This window comes from Toxotes jaculatrix, chromosome 15 (genome assembly GCF_017976425.1).
Source record: "Toxotes jaculatrix isolate fToxJac2 chromosome 15, fToxJac2.pri, whole genome shotgun sequence".
Lineage (NCBI taxonomy): Eukaryota > Metazoa > Chordata > Actinopteri > Toxotidae > Toxotes > Toxotes jaculatrix.
Window position 1 is genome coordinate 7,842,182 of NC_054408.1, and position 21,768 is coordinate 7,863,949.

The 21,768-nt window shown below is 41.3% G+C and overlaps 1 protein-coding gene across 1 annotated transcript; it reads left to right on the plus strand.

Moving 5' to 3' along the window:
* The first annotated feature begins 4,257 nt into the window (after window positions 1-4,257).
* Window positions 4,258-21,758, plus strand: dcbld2 (discoidin, CUB and LCCL domain containing 2). Its single transcript, XM_041056624.1, has 15 exons — window positions 4,258-4,613; window positions 6,656-6,880; window positions 8,342-8,479; window positions 12,987-13,038; window positions 13,124-13,196; window positions 15,359-15,492; window positions 15,814-15,854; window positions 15,963-16,175; window positions 16,773-16,897; window positions 17,428-17,575; window positions 17,695-17,850; window positions 17,953-18,046; window positions 18,152-18,201; window positions 18,300-18,434; window positions 19,132-21,758. The coding sequence occupies exons 1-15, from the start codon at window positions 4,511-4,513 to the stop codon at window positions 19,548-19,550; spliced, it is 2,106 nt and encodes a 701-aa protein (XP_040912558.1). The 5' UTR covers window positions 4,258-4,510; the 3' UTR covers window positions 19,551-21,758.
* The last annotated feature ends 10 nt before the right edge of the window (window positions 21,759-21,768 follow it).

Genomic DNA, 21,768 nt, shown 5'->3' on the forward strand with positions numbered 1-21,768 from the left:
TGAAGCTTTGACTCCTGTTTTAAACTGGCTGAGTAACTCCAAAAAGAAAACTGTCTGCCTGTGTTTGCCTAAATTCGTCCTAAGTCTTGCTCAGGACCAGCGGCTATGTTGCACATATTTGGAAACACATTTCTGGTGAGACAGCTGGAAGCTATGTAATGCTGTTTAACCAATGAGAGGGCAAAGAATGATTTACATGGTGATTAATTTGCACTTGTCTGAACCCTATACTGACTCCCAGTGGAGACATTTTTTAGTGCACAGACTTTACTCAGGAATACTGTAGAGCAAATGACGTGTAACTAAACTAAAATTGTCATAGCAATACAATAAATTAAATTAAATTAAATGTAATACATTCAAATTTATTCCTAATCTCGATTATGTGAAACGCTGTATATCCACATCAACCAATCTCGAGGGAACTTATTTGGATTCAGCATGAAGGTTCAATGTAAACCAGTGAGAGTCCTGTCTTTAAAGCACACTCAAGTCAGAGTCACCATGGAAACTCTTGACCCTGTGGTTACTGTCAGGACCTTGGTTGAATTCTTTGAAGGCCAGTTCCTGCTTTGCAGCTGAGTGTGTCAGAATACCAATCAGGTTTCCCCTGCATCTGTTGACCTTCTCGAGCTGACTGGTCAAGAACAGCTACGCGCTGAGACTTCAAACGTTGGCAGGAAATACCATTAATTTCCCACAACAACAGATCGATATCATTTATAACCTTGTGCCATTTGCTCTCTGGTTTGTGTCCTTCAAAGATTTTATTTGTCCATTTCCGTGTAAGAGGGAACTGAAGACCAGAGATGTCATCTGCTCTTGAAAGGTTTAATTATACTGCTCTTATTTGCTGTTCAGCGACTTCTGTTAAACATAATGATTCAATTAAAGTTTATTTAATCCTATCAGTGTGCAGTAATTTTGTGATTAAATGATTGGGATGCATCAAATAGCAACATTTATTCAGTTCATCAAAAATGCAGGTAGTGGGGCTGGGCAGATCGATACATAAAGTTGCTTGTATATCTAACCGAGAATTTCAATTTCATACATCTACATTTAAGAGGGAAATTTCATACATTTCATTGTCTACATTTATTTGACAGGAATAATTACTTGTTACTTTTCCAATTATACATTAAAAAACATATTTAAAAATGTTAAAAATTACAACACATAGCTAAAAACTAAACATTTTCTTTCTTGTAACCCCTTATGAAAAATAAATGCCTGCTTGGGACTACTGGTACCTTACTTTATGATACTTTACCTTATAATACTTCTGTACATTTACTTGAGTTTTGCGGTTCTTTGAAACTCAGGTGTTGGTACAGACTTTCGGGTATTACCAACAGTGCAGGGAAACTTGGTTGTACCTATTGTTTCCTGTGTTAGCTTCTGAGTTGAGCAGCAGGTATAGACATGACTTGGATGTCTAATCCCTCACTAGCTGCCAAATGGCCAACTTGTTATGATAATTTGTGACCACCGAGTGGCACAGTCTCATTTCAGTGGTTTGAGTCTGGTCACCCCTTCTCAGTGAATATGCAGCTTTCCAGCAGGGGTCCTCACTGTAACAGTTTACCCGTCTGTGTGGTGACTGCTGGTTTTAAAATAGGAATGTTTAGTACTTTTTCTAAGGCAGTATCATAAATTTATACCAGTTCAGAAATCACAAATGTAGCTCCAAGACACAAAAAGATTTATAATAATTCATATCTGGATGTTGTTAGTCAAGAAAGTAGCTCTTTGACATCTTTGACTTTTACTTCCAGCAAAATTCCCATACTAAGCAGTCTCAAGGCAACATCTGATAAATACAAAGACTAGTCTTTGTCCAGGAAAAACCTCCAGGGCTGAAAATTAATTCAGTTCTATACACAAAACAACTTTAAGTAGAACACAAAACATATCTGGAGAAATGGTAGAATTCTGACCATATCTACCCTTCTGTTCACAAGGTGTGGACATAGTGTCATGAACAATATAATGCAATATAATATAGTACCCCTGCAACAATTAACTATTCATTCTTGGGGTCTTAAAATATGTGAAAATATTAGTTGAGAAAAATGCTTTATGGCAGAGCCGTTGCTTTGAAGTGTAATAAGAATCAAGTGCCGCTGAGTGTATTTACTCATGCGAAGGAACATGGAATGTAAAGAAAACCCTATTTGGTGTAATAACAATGTTTTATGATCATTTCTGCATTTTGTCACAAGTGTGAAGCAAAGGAAAGGGTCATCACTGTGACATACCTGAGCTGATTTGCAGTTTACACATACAGCAGTAGCAATAAAGTCACTGTCACCAAAACTCTATACTTAGAGATATAGCCTTTTCTGCAGGGATCTTTCTCTGGGTTTCTCTCTATATGAAAAGTGCACTGAGAAAACTTCTGTTGTTATTTGGCACCATGCAAAAAAAAAATTGACTTGACTTGACTAGGGGAAAATGTCCCATGATAAACCTGCCATTTTGAATTTACTGGAATTCCCCTTGTGCAAATGTGTCATAGAAATACAGACAGAGAATGTAAGAAATAAAACAGGGAGGCGAGGGGTGTGTATGGGAGAGAATGTGGAAGTGGACAATTTCAGCATGAGTGACTATCTGGCTTCTCCTCTGAACATTACACTTTCCTACACCCTCATGGACATTTGCCTGCAGTCTGCACACAGATATGCAGAGACACAAGTCTCTCACACACACACACACACAAACACTGGGCCATCCATCCAGAACAAAAAGACTCTGAATCATTCGACATATTACTCACAGGCTACAGGCTAAAAACTGTGTTTGTTGCTACATGTTACTATTGGTTACTCCTGACAGTTGCATCACATCCAAGCTCTTTCCCAAGTGGGGGTGTATTTTAGAACAATAATAAGTGCATATATTTCTTAAGTCTCTTCACATTGCTCAGCTGCTCTGAAATGTCCAGTCAACGCCTGATGTGTATCACCCAGTCACCAATCAGCCACAACTGACGTATTTCTGTACAGCCTCACTTAAATAACTCCATGTTAGGGTTCTCTTTCCAATATCTCCACACATATATTCTCTTGTGCCAGATTTGGGTGCACAAACAGAGGCTCATAGCTAAAAGGACAACACATTAATGGAGTAATAAAAGGTGGCCAATTTATTAGCTCAGTCCCAGTGAATAACCAACAAAACAAGAGATAGACAGCAGCAATGCACATTCACTGAAGTACTGTACTTTCTTCTTGTGAGGCTTTTACTTGTATACATTGTAGGAAAAAATGTATTTTTAAAAATATGATTTACTACTTTAACTTCCCTGCATTTATCTCACGGCTGGATCTACATTGAAGATATGACTATGCAGTGAGATTGTGGCCCTAATTATAACACTCAAAGGTCTCAAAGGATAAAATACAATATAACCTCATTTACCCTCATTTGCAGACTATACAAACTTTAAATAAATAAATATCTATCAGTCTATCTATCTATGCATCTATATAGAATGTAGAAAATTTCAATAGTCTTGTCTTATGTACAGCAGTTTTCCCAGTGGCATGCAAAAATGAACCGTAAATACACAGAGGATTGGTGGTGGTTGAATTTGAGTGAGAAAACAGTTAACTTTTAACTGTTTTCTATGTGTCACTGAACGCATTTTGTGTCCACGCAATGCAAAAATACCGGTACTAACTTGGTAAATATGGATATGCAAATTTTCCAATGGGCGTGATAGTAAACTGAATATATTTGGGTTAGACGATATAAGACATTTAAAGACATCGCCTTGGCCTATTGGAAATGGTTTAAATGATTAATTAAAGATAAATTCATAAGCAAATAACTGTCAGGCTTATAATAATGGAAATAAAGTTGCAGCCTCACAGCTCTCCTCTGCTGGAATAATAAAAATAATATATTCCATCTGGTTTTCTCTGTTATTACTTTAAATTAAACACACTATTAAGAAATATATAAACATAGGCACAGTGCAAACTAAAGAGTCCTGAAGCAAAAATAACAATTTAGGCTTTAAGATCCTGCCCTTCTACAAAACCAGGGCCACAATACTCACAAGACCAGTGGTTCAAATTTAAATTCAGACTGCTGGTTCAGCTGATTTAAAGTGAATTTTTCTACTATGTCCGGTTTCTGATCTAGCTTTGGCCGCTGGGAAATCTGGGATCATTCAGACCACTTGGGGGACTCGGGACTCCCAGATCCAGATCGGGAGGAGGAGCCTCGGTGGAGGAAGTAGCTCCACAGATTGGATGTGTGTGCCGATGTGTGTGCCTGTGTGTGTGTGTGTATGTGTGGAGCAGTTACCTCCATAGTGAGAGTGTCGCTAACCACTGGACTGTGAAACGTGAAGTAAAAGGACATCCTCAGGAGGACCTCGCTGTCGAGAAGTTGAAGATTAAGATTGTTTTGTTTTTGTTTTAATCTCCCTCGGCACAGGTTGAAGCGGTGCAGCCGGTCCAGAAGCGAGCAGTATGCATTCAGACTGCAGGCTGCTATGGGCACAGCGGTAATGGTGGGCAGGGGACCGACAGGGGCCGGGGTTCTCGTCCTGTCGATTCTCATCGTTCTCACCACGGAAAGCTGTCGAGCGCAGAAAGGTTGGTGCCACACAGCTGCGGTGACAACTGGAGGGGGTGTGGGGTGATGGTAGCAGAGTACGACCACAGAGACATGCGGCCATGCTGGTGAACCCAAGAGTGAACCCCGACCTTTTAGGTGATTAGAGAAAAGCGTAAGGCACGGCGTATTGTTATTGTCCGCCAGACTTAAACCTACCTTATACGGCCGTGTGTACGTGGAGTTCCGCTTGGTTTACACCGCTTGCCGCCGCCCGACACGGTGTGTTTGGTGAAAGACGGCTACAGTTAAACCAGGCAAACCGGTTCTGGAAAAGCGGTGGCTGTAAAGGAATAACTGCTGATTTGTGTATCAGTTGCATGCTGAATTAACATGTGGCTTTTAAACGATTTGCTAAAAGTTCCATTTCACAGTCTGTTCTTTATTTGCGTTGTCTGATAAGCTATGTACCTTTAAATTGCTAGATTTTTCAATGGAGTCTGGCATGAAGTTCCCATGATTGCGAGACAACAGCACATTTGCGAGCTTGTGGCCTTGTTGTCCTTCCAGGTAGCCCACTTCCGATTTTTTACGGTGAACCCAACCCAACAACGCCAAAGTTAATGCGTTTTGATTGGTGAAGGTTTACTTCGAACCATATTTTACCTAAATAGGTATACCTAAATTTTTAAGGTTTTTAGAGCAGACAGCCAGCCAGCCTCAGGTGGTCAGAGATTGGGGGGTAGGGGAAGCAGCTAGTGGGGGTATGACTGTAAACACGTGGACACAGTTTGTCATAACTTTAACTTTCACGTGTTCTAATTAATTTTTCTCGCATTAATTGTCTCGCGTTACATGGGCGGAAGTTCAGGAATACATTTTTTTTCAAGCGAAGTTGTATTTAGGTTTTGTTTTTGAGCTTGAGGTGAAACTTGGGGAGCTCCTGCTGATGAACCATGCAGTTGTTCAGCAACATTTGTGAGTCAGAGCGAGGGAGGCGGTTTTGTTTTTGTCCTGTTCATCTGGATAGTGTCCACTGAGGGGCTCTTACATAACTCCAGGCCGACAGAACATCCACTTAGCACCATGAAGCGTGACTGTTGAGTGTTATCACAGAGCCATGAGCCCACAGCATCAACAGACACCCCGTCTCTGCTTTCTGACAGCTCAGAGTACACAAGAACCAGCTTCTTAAAAAAATGATTGTTGTAAAAAATTAATTTAAAACTTATCAGTTATCTTTAAATTATAGACATGTGGTCTTAAACTTATATAAATAAATAAAAGCAGATAGCTTCTTTGAAAATTTTACATTTTAGTCAGAATTAGTTGATGTCCTGTGCATCACAGCCAAAAGGTTTGATTGGGTATAAAACCCAAAGCCAGCCTAATGCTTACAACTCTGCTGAACCCAGCTGTTACATTATACATACACATACATTATTTTGGAAGATGCCTTTATCCCCACATTAACACACAACATGGCCTTCACCGTCTTACTCAAGGACACCTCAACATGTCAGGACACCTCTGACCTCATGATTAACACTACAGCCACTACCGTTATCGCTCACTCACTATACTTCAAGGCCTGTTCTGCTGTTGTTCAAGCAAACTACATTTACCTGATGGCCTGACCTGCAGAAAGAAACCCAAACAAATACCCAAACATAGAAAGCCTTATTTGAAAAACAAACAAACAAAAATACAACAAGTAATGTTAGATTATGCTAGATAAGGGTGACAACTAAAAGATTTCAGTCACAAACTACTAAATGCTCAACCTGAATTTCCAGTCCTAAATCCAAAGATAGTCACTGTGTGATGATACAAATAAAGAAAAGCAGCCACATTAAAGGAGTTGGATGCAGGGAACATTTAGCATCTGTGCTTAAAAATAATAAACAGCATGTGGTCCTATCTACATAGGGATATTACTATTATTAAAACTTATTTATTAAATTACCAAAAAAAGGAAAAAAATATTTGTTCCACTAATCTTGATTTAAACGTCAAACCTCTTGGTCCGCACTTGTTCTTCCTGCCTCTGTTGTCCTGAAACTGTGTTCGTGTTGCCCTGCAGGTGATGGCTGTGGTCCCAGTTTGCTTGGCCCCAGCAGTGGGACTCTGTCCTCTCTGGGTTATCCGGGGACATACCCCAACAACACGGTGTGTGAGTGGGAGATCAGCGTGCCCCGCGGTCACAGGATCCACTTTCGCTTTGCTGAGCTGGACATCGAAAACAGCGACTGCCAGGTCAACTACCTCCGCCTCTACAACGGCATCGGACCTGAGAGGAGTGAGATTGGTGAGTCAGGCAAGACTGCCAGTATACTCTGGCTGGTATGATTGTGAAATACGTGTTACATTACATTCAAAGTTTTAAATTTAACTTGGTGAACCTGCAGAAACCCTGACAATTAATCGTTTGTTAAAGTCCATCGACTGTTAAGTTCATTTTGGAATCCAAAAAATTTCAAATCTGGTACAATAGCTGGGTTTCAGTCACGTGATCATGATGGCGCACGTAGGCGGAGCGATTTCACATAGAGGGCAGTTACATGTCAAAGCCAATGGAGGAAATATTAGCAGAGAGTCCGTACTGTACGGATTTAAATCCCGTGTCGAGACGGAGATACACACAATTAATCAAACAATATGTCGGACGTGACCCGCACCTCATGAAGATGAGCGAGTTTTCAACGGACGTTAAAGTCGAGGCTGTTGAGGTCACCAATTATCTCGTACTTCAGACCTCTTATTATACAAAACAGCAAATGAAAGTCTACAAAAGCCAGGGGGCATATAACTTTTTTTTGTGAGCGGGTGGGTCCATAACCTTGGTACCAAACGGCTCCAAGACGATTATCGTTTGGTCTTCGCCAGGGTGTGTTTATTCTTACACTGGTTATGTATAGCTAGCAGCTAGCAATAGCGGATATAATGTCAACAAACACATCTTACATAGAAATACGAATGTATGACATGACAGCAAAATAGCATTTGGACTACTGAGTCAACGTCCCCTAAAACGCTAGGGCAGCCTAAAAAGTCCCGATGAAGTCCATATTAGACTACCGGAAACATAATAATTATTACTATGTAAATGAGCATTAAGCGACAACCTAATGATATAAACACAGCCACAAAAACCAAGCTAGCTAGCTAACATACCTTTGACGAAGTGGTCACTGCAGACACGGGCATTAGCAGACTGCTCCTCCCGACCACAGACGTAGGTTTAAGATCCACCTGTTACGGTTTTGTTCTGTAAGTTTTTTTTTTTAAATATTTCTCACCTTTGTGAGTGACTACTTTTGGTACCCTATAATAGCTTTTTTCTTTTTCTCTATTGGAACGATTTGAGCACCGGTAAACTACACAAAACAGGCATTTTTCCACACGGTAGGCTCTCAGTGTGTCAGTCAGCTAAAGACTGAAACACTTCCTGTTCTCTATCTGAATTTGGCGCCTTCGCGACGCTGCGTCGTGACGTCACGCGAAACCCACCCATTATTTTAACGATCAAGGAATGTAATTGTTCACATTTCAGCTGCGTCGTCCTGCCTCAGATTATATGTAACACACACTGTAATTATGTCTTGTGATATACAGCCCAGTTAGTTACACCAACCACTACCCAAGAATTCTTGCTGTATTATTGTACTATATAATGCATTCTCAATGGTATGTTTGTTTTTATGTATGTTAAACTAAACAGGCCTTTGTAACTAACCGGAGCCTGTGTCTCCTGGGTCTTGTTTAACAGTGAAGTACTGCGGTTTGGGTCTGAAGGTTAAAGAGCTGATCGAGTCCACTGGCAACCAGGTCACTGTCCAGTTCATGAGTGGGACCCACCACACTGGACGTGGATTCTACCTGTCTTACTCCACCACTGAACACACAGGTAACAAGCTCTCAGATCCCTCACCTGTCTGTGTCTCATCCGTTGATCATCCGTGTGTCCCAGCCTGCAGGGGCAACAAGAATGAAGTTTTGTCATCTCAGTCTCTAGCCTGGTTACGTTTTTGTTTTGACTCTGGGTGTAAAAGTTGCTTTGGAGATCATGTGTGGCTGTATAAGTCACAGCTGTTTCGTTCTGCACCACATCCTTATGTTTTTATCAGCTCTGAAGTAATTAGATTGTCCTGGCAAGACTTGTACACAGAGCTGTAATGTGTGTGTTTCTCTAAATGCTGCCAACTTAATGACTGCTGTTGTGTGAAAACTTTATATCTCTCTTATATCTCAGCCCAGAACCATCCAATAATTAGATAGGTATCTTATTCTTCTAGTTTATCCATGTTGGGTTTGGTTTTCTATTTTGGATTGGCGTTTCCAGTTATCCTGTGAGCCAACAGTGTCCGCAGTGTCCACAGTTCCAAATGGTTTCAGTTGAATGGAGGACTGTGTCTGTAGTTTTGTGGTTGTGATGCTCGTGGACAAATGAGCAGAGCATTTACGACGTGGTGGTGTTTGCTCACCAGTGAGTGTGTATTCAAACACACAGAGCTGATATGGAGCTGCACTGTTTTTAATGGTATATGCGGATCAGCCACATGTCTGGAATTCCAGCTGCTGCGTGCAGGGCCATCATGCTTATGGGCATTGTCTAAAACTTTTTTTTTTCTGTAAATGAGAGAATAGACGGTTCTGACCAGCAGATGTGTTGGTAGCCACTGAAAAAGTTTTCTTTTGTCACATTGCAATTTAACAGCCTCACATATCTACAAATGTGAACGTTGATCCAATTTGTTGTTACTTCATTTGCCGTTTATTGATTGTTGGTTGGTTTTCTCTGAAGTGAGGCTGGTAAAAGACACCATAGAGGGAGACAGACATGAAGCTCTCAGGAAGTGAGAAGAGTCAGTGACAACATGAGGCCAGTAAAGAAGAATGAGTACAGGGGTGAGAGGAAGTGAGAGTTATTGAGAATGGGAAGTGGTGATATTTTGCGGTTTTATAATAAGCTTTCCCCTCTGTGAGAAGCTGCCAACCATTCAACAATGTGATATCACATTACTGTGGAAGTGTGATAATTAACGTGTAAGTGATAGATTTTTTTCCACGTGAGAAAACTCCTTTGTAGATGAAAATAATTCATGGATGTCAAGGATTTCCTTACATAGACTTTTATGATTCATCAAAAACAGAAGTGACTCATCATTGCTGTAAGATATTAAGTTCACCAGCAATGTGGTTTGTATTTACACTCAGGTCTACCTGCACAATCTGAGGCAGCCCAATACCACACCCCTGTCGTAATATTTACCTTCAAGTTTCTAATGTTCAGTTTTTGGTGACATTGATGTTGCCCGGGACTGTATAATATTGAGACATGTTTCTAATCTTTTTTTCCTCCCTATTTACACACGCGAGGGGGGCAGAATAATAGAAACACCTCACAGAGAAATGCAGTCTAGTACAACACCAGAACAAGCTATAACCTCAATGCTAAAACTGAAATCTGATCCGTACATGCAGTGGTGCAACCCAACCATATTCTCTGAAGGAGTGTTTACTTCTACCCGTCAACAAGGAAGTGGAGCACATTGGCTGTTTTTTGTGTAATAAAATGTTTAGGAAGGGATTTATTTATTATTTATTTCAGTGACAAAATGGAAGAGAGCTGAGTGATATGTTTACACATGATGGTGAACAAATTACATTGACAACACTGCACAGTCTATGTAGGATAGTATATAAAAATAAAACTCTTGAATTACTCAAATGCTTAATTCATAATTTCCCAATATTCAAAATGTAGTAAATATTCACATTCACAGTTACAGAGTTTGAGTTACAGATTTAAAAACATGTTGTATTGCTCAACTGATTGTAATTGGAAATAAATGTTTCTCTGCTGTGTTTACAAACATTACTGATAGAAAGAGAGAGAACAGACTTCAGCCAAAACACATGATGATGATGATGAACAAGTGTGTTTATTCACAAACAGACTGCATCGTATTTTCTGGTGGGTCTTGTTGTGGCTCATCTTTCAGTGTGCCAGCTGCTCCACGATCAAGAAGACAGTTTAATTCAGGCTGTAACTAATTAGTTTCATTATAGTTTAATCCGTTGATTTATTTTTTGATTAATCTGCAAGTCTGTGAAATGTCAAAAAAAGGTGAAAAATGGCCGTCACAGTTTCCCCGAGGGCAAGATGATGCTTGTTTTGTCTGACCAACAGCTGAAAGCACGAAGATGTTTAATTTACAAACCTATAAACCGGAGAAAAGCAGCAGATCCTCACATTGGAAAAACTGGAAATTCTCGAGGGAGAATTTGGGCATCTTTGTCTTGATAAATCACTGGACTACATAATAGATTCTGAAAGTTATTTTAGCGCTCATTGTGTAATTTGCATGCTTAATGCAGACTTTCCACAGATGTCTCTGCAACCACAGAACACTTAGACTTTTATGATTCATCAAAAACAGTAGTGACACAATCTGAGGCAAAAAAAACTTAAATAAAAAACACAATAAAAATGCCCATATGTCATCAGAGTTTTGATGCTGATATATATTTTAAAAAATCTAAAACAAAGTAAACCCTCAAATTCATCAGCCTGTTTATGGTTTATGTGCACTGTCAAGTGCAAAATTTGCACATGACAGTCTGATAATTGATAATATATCTCAGTATAGATATAATTCATCTGTTACAAGAATACCCACCCTTAGCTATTGTATTGTATGTGGTAGTCCATAAGGCACTGAAGCAGACTTTGATGGCTTGTGAAGGTCGTGTTTTGTTATGTGGAAAACGAAAAGTGACTTCAGATAAACTGAAGACTCGAGAAGAGGAAAGCAGTGACGTGTGTGCAGGAGGAAAATAATCCCGTCTTAGTGGTCATCTCGGTGTGACTGAATCATGCTGGGAGGCAAACAAGAGTCCATCTAATTTTTCCACCAAAGTAGTCATGCATGTGTTTTTTTGGTCATGTAACTGATGGGCAGGCAGTTAGTGCAGCTAAGTAAATCAGTCGTCATGGCGACTTCGGGTGGTTGGGGGTATTTGTCTGTTTGACTCACAGGTTAGTTTATCAGATATGTTCTTTTTTGACAATGTGGTCAAGAGCCACAGACAATGACCACCACCACCACAGGGGTTTACACAGAATTCCCAGCCGCCCACACCATCCTGTTGGATAAATATGGTGTGTCTCATCACTGAAACACTCGTGTAATTAGGAAACCCCAACACAGGCTCACATTTTAACACAGTGCAACTTTTGATGTGTTTGGAGTTGAGCTGAAATGATTGAGTAGTTGACCGAAATTAAATTGTCAAAGATTTTGTCTAATAGTTTGTTCAATCCAATTCAATTCAATTTTATTTATATAGCGCCTTCCACAATCAAAATTGTCTCAAAGCGCTTTATAGAGACCCAGAGCCTGACCCCAGAGCAAGCACTTAAGGCGACAGTGGCAAGGAAAAACTCCCTTTTAACAGGAAGAAACCTTGAGCAGAACCTGGCTCAGATGGGGGACCCTCCTGCCGATGGCCGGGCTGGGTGAAAGGAAGAAAAGGAGGAAGATAGGACAGCTGGGAATGGAGGAGAGGAGGAGAAGGACATGCAGCATAATACAGACAATGGACAATGTTAGAGGGTCAGCATTTACATTACAGTTAGTGGATAATGTGTGCTCAGCAGATTACAGTTATGATAGGAAACAGAGCACAGAGGCAAAAAGCTGTCATGACTGGTAATTATTTACATTACAATCTGCAAAGAATATTAATCCAATATTTATCTGTAGCAGAATGGAACATTAAACGTGTTAGAAATGGATCATTGTAAACGATAAACAGCAGGAGGTGGGTGGAGCCAGGACCATAGAACATGCAGCTCTAGAGCCAGAGATACCTGCAGAAAGGTACAGAGAAAGAGAGAACAGAGAGAAACAAACACAGGACTACGGGACAGAGAGGACACAGAGTTAATGACATGTAATGTTTTGTAATGCAAAAACAACAACTTGCTCCAGATTTTCTGTTTTTCTTAGTTGTTGATGATATTTAACTGAATATCTTTGGGGTTTGAACTGGTTAAGTCAGTTGACAGAAAAATAATATGCCACTATTTTGCTTATTGAAAAATGGTGAAAAAATGCTCCATATATTCTGGTTCCTGCCTCTCAGATGTGACAATTTTCTGTTTTCCCCTGTTTTTATATATAATCTGAATTTCTTTTTTGACAGGGTTTTGGGCTGTTTGGGATATTCTGAAGATGTCACCTTTGGCTTTGGCATGTTGCGTTGGGTTTTTTTCTTCCCCCCACTGCTTTCTGACCGTTGTTATTTTACCAGAGAGAGAGAAACAGGAAGAAAGCACAGTGACGGGTAATGGTGTAGCAGGAACATGCAGAGAAACCAGTTCTGACATTGTTTGTTTGCCTTTGCAGATCTAATCACCTGCCTGGACAAAGGATCTGATTTCCCAGAGGCAGAATTCAGGTAAATAACGTTTGATTTGTGCAGATATTTGTTCAGTGATCAAGCTGGCAGATCTTCATTGTGTGTGTTTTCTCTGTCTTCTCAGTAAATACTGTCCAGCAGGCTGCTTGACATCTACGGAGGAGATTTCTGGAACTATGCCAAATGGATACAGAGAGGTGAGTCCATACAGTATATATGCACATGGACCTCAGGTGTTTTCGTTTTGTGGTAGTCACTGTCTTCAGCATCACATTTCATCCTGTTACCTTGCTGCAAATTTGTACATCTTTCACTTTGATTCACCAAGCCCCTCTTTTTATCTCTGCTCCGCGGTATGCGAGTCCTGGACTGATGACCTCACAGCACCCCCGCTGTGCGTGAGGTCATGGGTGCCGAGTCTCTGGCTGATGACCTCATGTTCAGAGCTTGAGGTTTTTGTCGGAGAAGGGAGGGGTGTTGCTGGCTGGTGGGAGGACAGGGGAGGAGTGTCGGGGGGTGTGCGCTTCAGGGAGTGAGGCGCCCCACAGGAACAGAGGAGGGGCAGGGTCAGCGGGTGAAAGGGAGGTGAGATAATAGTTTGGCCGAAAATAATAACCCTCTAATCCAGTCCAGCTGCAATAGGGTGCTGAGCAGAGCTGTGTGTTGAGTGTGTGTGTGTGTGTGTTATGTAAAGGCAAAAAGCTGGACAGTGAGTCAGTGTGATTAAGAAGTTGGAGAAAACCCGTGTGCATTCCTGTTTTTTTTTTTTTGTATGTATACATGTGATTCATTCATGCTTGTGTTTGTGCGTGTGTGTCTACACTGTAATATGGTGGTTGTGGAGGCCTGATACAGTCTTATGCATACTTGAGTCTGTATCACACAGGGATCAGCTGCCCCACCCAGACCAGAATCTGCAGCTCTCTTTCTCTTTAATTCTGCCTCCGTATCTTTTGCTGTGATCCATGTGCTGGTTTTCATATTTCCACATCCCACTTATCGTGTGTGTGTCTGTGTGTGTGTGTGTTAGTGTGGCTTCCTCAGTTGGAGGCTGGGTGCGGCGGTTTGGAGCACTGCTTTGTGTTTGTGTTAGTGGTTTGGTATGGCGTGCTTTAGGATGTGGTGTGTGTTTTTGGGAAGTTTAAGAGTCACAGGGCAAGCGTTGATTGCTTGTGGCAGCATTTGACTGGTGTGCATGTGTGTGAGAGTGTCTGCGAATAAACGTGTACATGTGCTTGTCACTCTCTGGGTCACTAGAGCTTTCCCACAATCCTGCCGGCTGTGAATTCCAGTGTGGGCCTTTTCCAGTAATAAAATTCCACCTCACTTGAGCAGCTGTTCATGGGAAGGAGCTTGTGGCCAGAGAGGATTCAGGTTTTGTCCTTTTTCTCCAGTGATGTGGCAGCAGGTTTGGACAGGAATGCAGCCGGCAGTGAATCATTACTGATGCCACTCTGTGTTCTCTCTACAGAGGAGTGACTTCATGCTGACTCATTGGCCTTTATCTGCCTCAGTCTGAAGAGCTGACAGTTCTGCCTGTTTCCCCTCATTCACCTGCAGACAGTCCCAGTTTGTAGCAGTGCCAAAAAATTTAATTTGAGGACAGGTTCAGTCAGTATTGAGCAACAGTCACTTGCCACACTGAAACTGTTTTTCGCTTGGCGTAATCACTCTTCAAGCTCACATCTGCAATTCAGACTATGGATTTTGTCACTTACTTTGAAATGGTTTAAGAAGAGAATGACTACAGCAACCCAAACCCGTTTCAGTCTTCCTATGGGCACTGTTGTTTTAGGACAGGCTTCAAAAATTGCCAACATATCTTTTAAATATCACCTCAAGCCACAAACCTGGAGTCTGCTACAACATGTGTTGAGCATTCCTGTAGTTTTTCTTGTAGTGTTGCTGATTTTTAAAACAAAGTAATGCAGCCGACTTCCTGACGAGTCTGATAAGAGAAAGTGTGTGGGCTAACGCAGAAGAAACCTTCAGTTTCAAAGCGGCTACAGCACGTAACGAAGTAGACAAATAACCAGAAACCACTGAACAGTGAACTTCTGTGCGACAGCTGTCGTGGTTTTTTTTGGAGACCTCCCTTTCCACCTTTGTACATGGTCTTTCCAACATCTAATCAAACATCACACACTCACACAGAAGTAGATTACAAAGAGCAACACAGTGATTGCGTTGTTTTGTCTCATGAAAAAATGAATTAAAAGCCTTAGCTTTTAATCTGTTATCAGTTTAATGTGCCTAATTTTCACAGGCCATCAGATGCAGTGGAAAACAATGTTATGTTAACTAGGAATGTACATACGCAGAATATGTGATCTTTCTTTCCTCGTCTTTCGTTCTGCAGTCCTCTCCTCTGTGTGTGGCAGCCATCCATGCAGGTGTGGTGTCCAATGCTGTGGGAGGGAGAATCAACGTGGTCAGCAGCAAAGGCATTCCTCATTACGAGGGCACACTGGCAAACAATGTCACTTCCACTGGGTAAGGACTTCAGGCGCTGCAGCTCACAACACCCGCCTCTCTCCCTTCTTCATTTACTTTTACTTTTCTCCTGCTATTTAATCATATTGTTTCTGTGTTAAACAAACAACTCTGAATTTATCTGAGCTTATTTTCAGTTTAACAGAATGTGAATTGGATTGTTCATCAACAATACAAAAACGTCAGAATCATGTTGCAGAACGTCCTTTGAGTCAAAATATCTGCATTTTTCTTGGTGAAATTTGTTAAAAACGTAAACTTAAAACAATACATTTTTATGTACTGTATGTCTGGTCCTCTAAACTACACTTCTCTCCGCAGAGGAACTTTGTCAAACAGCCTCTTCACCTTCAAGACCAATGGTGAGTTGTGGAATTGCATGCAAACACTTAGAAACCTCCTAAATCTCAGGTAGTTTCCCAGACATTTTATATTGTCATTAAAGATTGTGATGGTCTCTGTGTTTGCAGGCTGCTATGGGACGCTGGGATTAGAGTCTGGTGGCGTCGCAGACACTCAGCTCTCTGCTTCATCTTTGTGGGAGTGGAACAACATGGGTCAGCACAGCGAGTGGGTGCCATCAGGGGCACGCTTGAAAAAGGCGGGGCTGCCCTGGTCGCCTTCTCAGAGTGACCACCATCAGTGGCTGCAGGTCGACCTCAAGAGGGAGAAGAGAATCACAGGTACACAACGACATGTAGATGATCACAAAGATACCTTCATATAAAAATACACATTCACTGATATTACTGTACATTTCAGCCATTATCCTAAATTAAACCCTGAGGAAAACTTTTACTGACTTTGGTGATCCCCTGAGTTTTTTTCTAATTTACTCAGCAGCGAGCAGCAAATTTAGATTTCGGACACTTTGCCAGTCAGGGAATTTTCACTTCTATAAAATTCAACACATTACACTGTGGGATGGGATGAGATGGCCATTACATAGTTGCTTAAGAAAACCCATCACTAATTTACAACAATCACATATAGCACAACCAAATAGGACCTGAGACACATGGGAGATAAAGCTTGGGTACGTAAAACAATTACTTTCCTCATGAAACATTTTTTAAATGCAGTGTTTGAGGATGTCGTATGTGAAGGCAGAATTTCCTGAAGATTTACACACCCAGTCTCATCTCAGTTCAAATAAAGAACTGTAAATATAGAGCTCTATACAGTAAACAGGGAGTAATATTGGGCATAGCCTCAGTCTTGGTTAAGCTTACATTCAAACCAGCTGTACATCATTTTGTTTTTGTTGTCTGTCTAACCAGGCATCACCACCACAGGCACTACCCTGAGAGAGTATCAGTACTATGTTTCAGCATACCGGGTCCTGTACAGTAATGATGGCCAGCAGTGGTACATCTACAGGGAAGCAAATTCTACACAAGACAAGGTAATACAATCACAAAATCAATAAATCCTGCTTACTCAACAATTACGTCATTGGCTTTTATGTTGTTTTTTTCTTCAAATTAGTGCAAATGGACAAAAATGTCACTTTAGAAGGCTGCAGGGACACATACTTGGATTGTCACCATAGCAACTGGTATTGACTAAGAGATGTTTATGGCAGGAAATGAGAGCAGTCAGTGGTTTGAGTTAAGTGCTGTGGTAGACAAGTCAGGGCACTTGGGCATTAATAATGAATGGATATGGATTTAGTGGCCGGGTTGTTAGGCTGGAACTCCTGTCTACGAGCTGCTCTCTGCTGGGATTCTCACAGGCTCTTATTGTGCGGAGGAAAGTAGCTATTAGCTTGCCAAGTTGGAAAATAATCAGCTTATGGCTTATTGTGCATTTGTTCACAGTCTGGAACTAGAATTGCTCCGATAACTTTTTTTAATTCCAAAGTACTATTATTGGCCTACAGTTGGGTTTTAATCTCTAGCTCAAACAAGTCGGTTTGTTCTCATTTTATGGTAGATTTTCCAAGGCAATACCAACTACCTTCATGAGGTGAGGAATAACTTCATTCCTCCAATCGAGGCCCGGTTTGTGAGGATAAATCCCACCTCATGGCACCAGAGAATCGCTCTCAAGTTGGAGCTGGTTGGCTGCCAGATTACTACAGGTAAAGAACGTTGGTTGATTACAGAATTTCAATAGCAGATTTCCCATAAAAAAGAAAGCTGTACATTTCAAGTATGAAGGATGTAATTTTTTTTTTTTTTTTGGGTTGTTTTTGAACAGTGAGGCCGAGGACAGACCCAAAGCCAGGGCCGAGGATGTTACCCCCCTCCCGTCATACTCCACCTCCTGCGGGTACAAGACGCCCACCTTACGTTGGCCAAACCACACACACCCCAGACATAAGAAACACCACTATGCCTCCCCACACCAGCAAAGGTGCGTCAGATTTTCAAGAAAAAGAAGAAAAAAAAAAAGCTTGTTTGATCCCTGATAGAGACACTTGTCATCTGGTGTTTATTGTAGTATCTTTGCTCTTAGATGCGGCGCTAGCAGCTGTTCTGGTTCCCGTGTTGGTCATGGTTCTGACTGCTCTCATCTTGACTGTGGTTTGTGCTTGGCACTGGAGGAGCAGGTATATATTTTTTCCTCATTATCACGTGTAAGAAAAAAAACAACAACATTGCTTCTGAAAATTTCAATTTTTGCCTCCATTATTTTATGTTTTCCCTTTTCACAGGAAAAAGAGCTCTGAGGGAACATATGATCTTCCTCACTGGGATCGCACAGGTATGTCATCACTCTGCACCACGGGCTCTTAGCTCTGAATGTGTTTCGTGAGACTTTGCTGCTGCAGCTCTGTGCATCTCATTGTGCTTCTGCTGCAGACTGGTGGAAGAGCATGAAGCAGCTGCTGCCATCCAAGATGGTGGAGACTGAGGATTCAGTTCGGTACAGCAGCAGTGAGGTGGGCCGGCTAACGGGGAGAGGCGCTGTACCAAGACTACATGCTGAACCTGCAGGTAAACGCTGTTCAACATGGCGACTCCTGAAGTAACCAACTGTTCTTACTGCAAGCAGCTTGTTTATGTGTTTCTTGAGAGATGCTTTCATTGTGTCTGAGTAGGGTACTTGGCAGCTATTAATGGTACCCTTTGGAGTGTTAATTGTCACTGAAATACAATATGTGTATCCTTACAGCACAACAAAGAAGGCTGAGTGCACTGCATTTCTCGTAAAACATTGCAAAACCTTTATTTTTGAATGTTGTGAAACCTCTTTTTCAGCAATCCTATCTTTAAAAGGACATTACAGCCACCAACTGTTGTATACAGAATTGTGTGGAAATAAAGAACATCCTACAACTGGTCTTGTTTGACATGGCTAGGCTGTGAGGTAAACACCAGTAATATTGCCCAAGACATCAGATGAATTGTGCGCAGTGGAGTTTTCTTGTAAACAAACTTATGTTTACATTCAGCATTTCTTACCAAAACGCAGTGTGTATCTTTGAGATCTAACAAAAGTGTTTAAAAACTCTACACTTGACAGTTTTAGGCACTGTAATTTGATTGTTGTCCACAACGTAGCTTCCTCATTTGCTCAGCTTTTCAGAAACATGTCTCCTGGAGAACACTGCTGACTGTGTTGACACCAGGTTACCTATAAACTGTAAGATATCCCTGGTTATTAATATACTATAACTTGCTGCCTTTTCAGAGTATGCCCAGCCGCTGGTGAGTGGTGTTACGACATTAGGCGCACGTTCTACCTTTAAACCAGACGAGGGGCCGGACCCAGGATACTCAGATCCAGACCTGTATGATGCTCCCATCTCACCAGACGTATACCACGCCTACGCGGAACCCCTGCCAGCTTCGGGATCTGAATATGCTACGCCCATTGTGGTTGATATGGGTTGCCACCCATCAGGGGGCTCCTCTTTGAACCAGGCCACCACTGTGTGTAGTTTCATGGGTGCCGGGCCCGCCTCCCTGCTCACACAGACAGACAGTGGCCAGTCGGGGAGGTCGGCGTACGATACACCGAAGAATGCCACTGGACAGGTCACACCCACTGAGGATCTGACTTACCAGGTCCCTCAGAGTTGCACTCAGAAGCCAACGGGACAGAGCTGAAGAGTTAGGGATGCACATGGTCTTGATCTGCCCCTCACTGCTCAGCACAACCAACTGGACAAAGATGGAGGGTTGTTAAAGGGTGAGGAGGTGTGAACCTGCAAGCCCTGGAGCCCGGGCTCGAGTCTTGAATGAACACTACCTTAGCTTTAGATTCATCTGGAGATGTCTGTATTGCCTAATTGTTTCTGCATGGCCACAGTCTGCTTGTGTAGTGCCATTACAGTCCTATCACTGAAACCACAAAGACGAATGTGCTTGTGCCAGGTGTGAGAGTCAAAGGGATGAAAAGGAGAAAGCTGACTACTATTTGATAAAGCCTTTGTCCCTGTTTTGTGATTCTTCGTAGTTCTTGCGTTCTGTGAAACTGTGATTTCCATTATTACATTATTGTTCTGTTATACACTAAACCAGGTTCAACTGAAATGTGCCTCATGATTTACTTTAATCAAATCTAAAGGTTCTCTTAGTGAATTACTTGCATGTTGCATTAAGTAGCCCACATTTGACATCAAAGAATTCTTGTCTAGAGAAACTCTAGTTTTCATGGTACGTTTTGTCTTACTTTGTTTAAAAGCATGACTTGAAATTGTGTATAGTTCTGATAATTCCATTAATGCAAACCTTTTAAAACTCTCAAGTGATTTACTGATATTTATTTTTATTTCACATCCTGCTGATAAGGAGAGACTCTTATTAAAAAAACACCCCACCACTACCCTCACTGACTACAGATTAAGAAAAATGTGGTTGCACTGTTGTAGACACCTTACTGACAATGAGTGTCAGTTTTTTTGTTTTTTTTTTAAAACCCTGTCAGAGATGCGTGTTAACTTGAAGAGGCTGATTGGGAGAATCGATCCAACGAACTTCCCAAAAAGAAAATACTTTTTGTAGTATTGGAGACCAAATGTTGCCTTTTCTGTGTTTATGCAATGTTGATTCACAACAGATTCAGCTTTGACATTCGTGCCAACATCACAAATTTAGCCAAATAAACATTAAAGCAGTCTTAACGTAGGGGGAAAAAAAACTGTTTTAAAGACCTTTTTAGGGGAATTTCTCTTAAAAAGGTACAGAGAGAAGAGGTAGATGGGTAAATCTGTTACAGCTGATAATCCATAGAGTTTCCTGTGTGTGTGTGTGTGTTTATTTCTGCATCATGGTGATTGTCTGAAATGGGTGTTTGATCTGTCCTAATGTATTTGGGTGTGACTTGTTCCTTCCTATGTAACTATAACTATGTGCATCAACATCTGTATGTGTGGTTAGCTGTGTCCATATTTCAGTCCTGTGTGTTTTTTTTTTGTTTTATGGACTGGTGCTGATGTGGCTTTTAGCTGTAGTAGAACGTGTTCAGCCAGTCATTGTCCGTAGCACCAGTAGACTGCATTCCTCTCTTGTCCACCTGCGGTACTGACCCGACCAAACACAACGTGGCGGGAGTGTAGATATGAAAAAAAACGGAACAAGCTCCTCTATGACTTTCCAGAGCAGCAAGCTCCCCTAAGGGAAGGTGTTGTTCACACAGCCGTGCCACCAGTCCTGCTTTGATTATGCTCAATAACCAAGGCAGTCAATATACAGAGTTTTGGTGCTCCCTGGTCACAGAGGGGTTCTGTTTATGTGGCTCTCACTGATTGTATATAGAGAAATAAAGAGTTTTTAAAAGAAAATGTTTTATTACAATTTTCAGCTGTCGCCAAAATAGACACCTTACATATGGTTGCAGTTTGTATGTTTCTACATATACATGTTTCTGACATGTACCGACTTTACATTAAATACAGTTAGATGATAAAGCATTTTTTTTCCTTCAACGATGGCCATACTCACACTTCAGGGGAAAAGGAATCTAAATTAAATTATTGTTTTTGTTTTTGTTTAATGAAAGCATTGTTCTGTGATTATTTCCTTCATGACTGCAGAACAGCATGTTAGAACTGCCACTTTGAGCATTTTGCTTAAAGCTCCCCAGTGCCCTCACAGAGCTGCTAGCATAGCTTTAGGTTTTTTTGTTTTTTTAAATAGCATTTTAAGCACCTATGGTCCCATATAACACTGACATAGAAACAATACTAGCAGCTCTGGGTAACCTTACTGCTGCTGTGATTAAAAACTCATTCAGTTTTAAGCAGTAGCTTTACATGGTTTGTCTGATAGCTGGTGTCCTGTATCCTACATCACACTTGTTGAAGTTTGTCCACTTTGCAGCCTC

Bases quoted from the DNA above. Each gene is read 5' to 3' on its own strand.
- dcbld2 (XM_041056624.1), top strand. From the start codon at position 4,511: ATGGGCACAGCGGTAATGGTGGGCAGGGGACCGACAGGGGCCGGGGTT. The intron at 4,614-6,655 runs GTTGGTGCCACA...GTTGCCCTGCAG, and splicing joins AAGCTGTCGAGCGCAGAAAG to GTGATGGCTGTGGTCCCAGT. The intron at 18,202-18,299 runs GTATGTCATCAC...CTTCTGCTGCAG, and splicing joins TCCTCACTGGGATCGCACAG to ACTGGTGGAAGAGCATGAAG.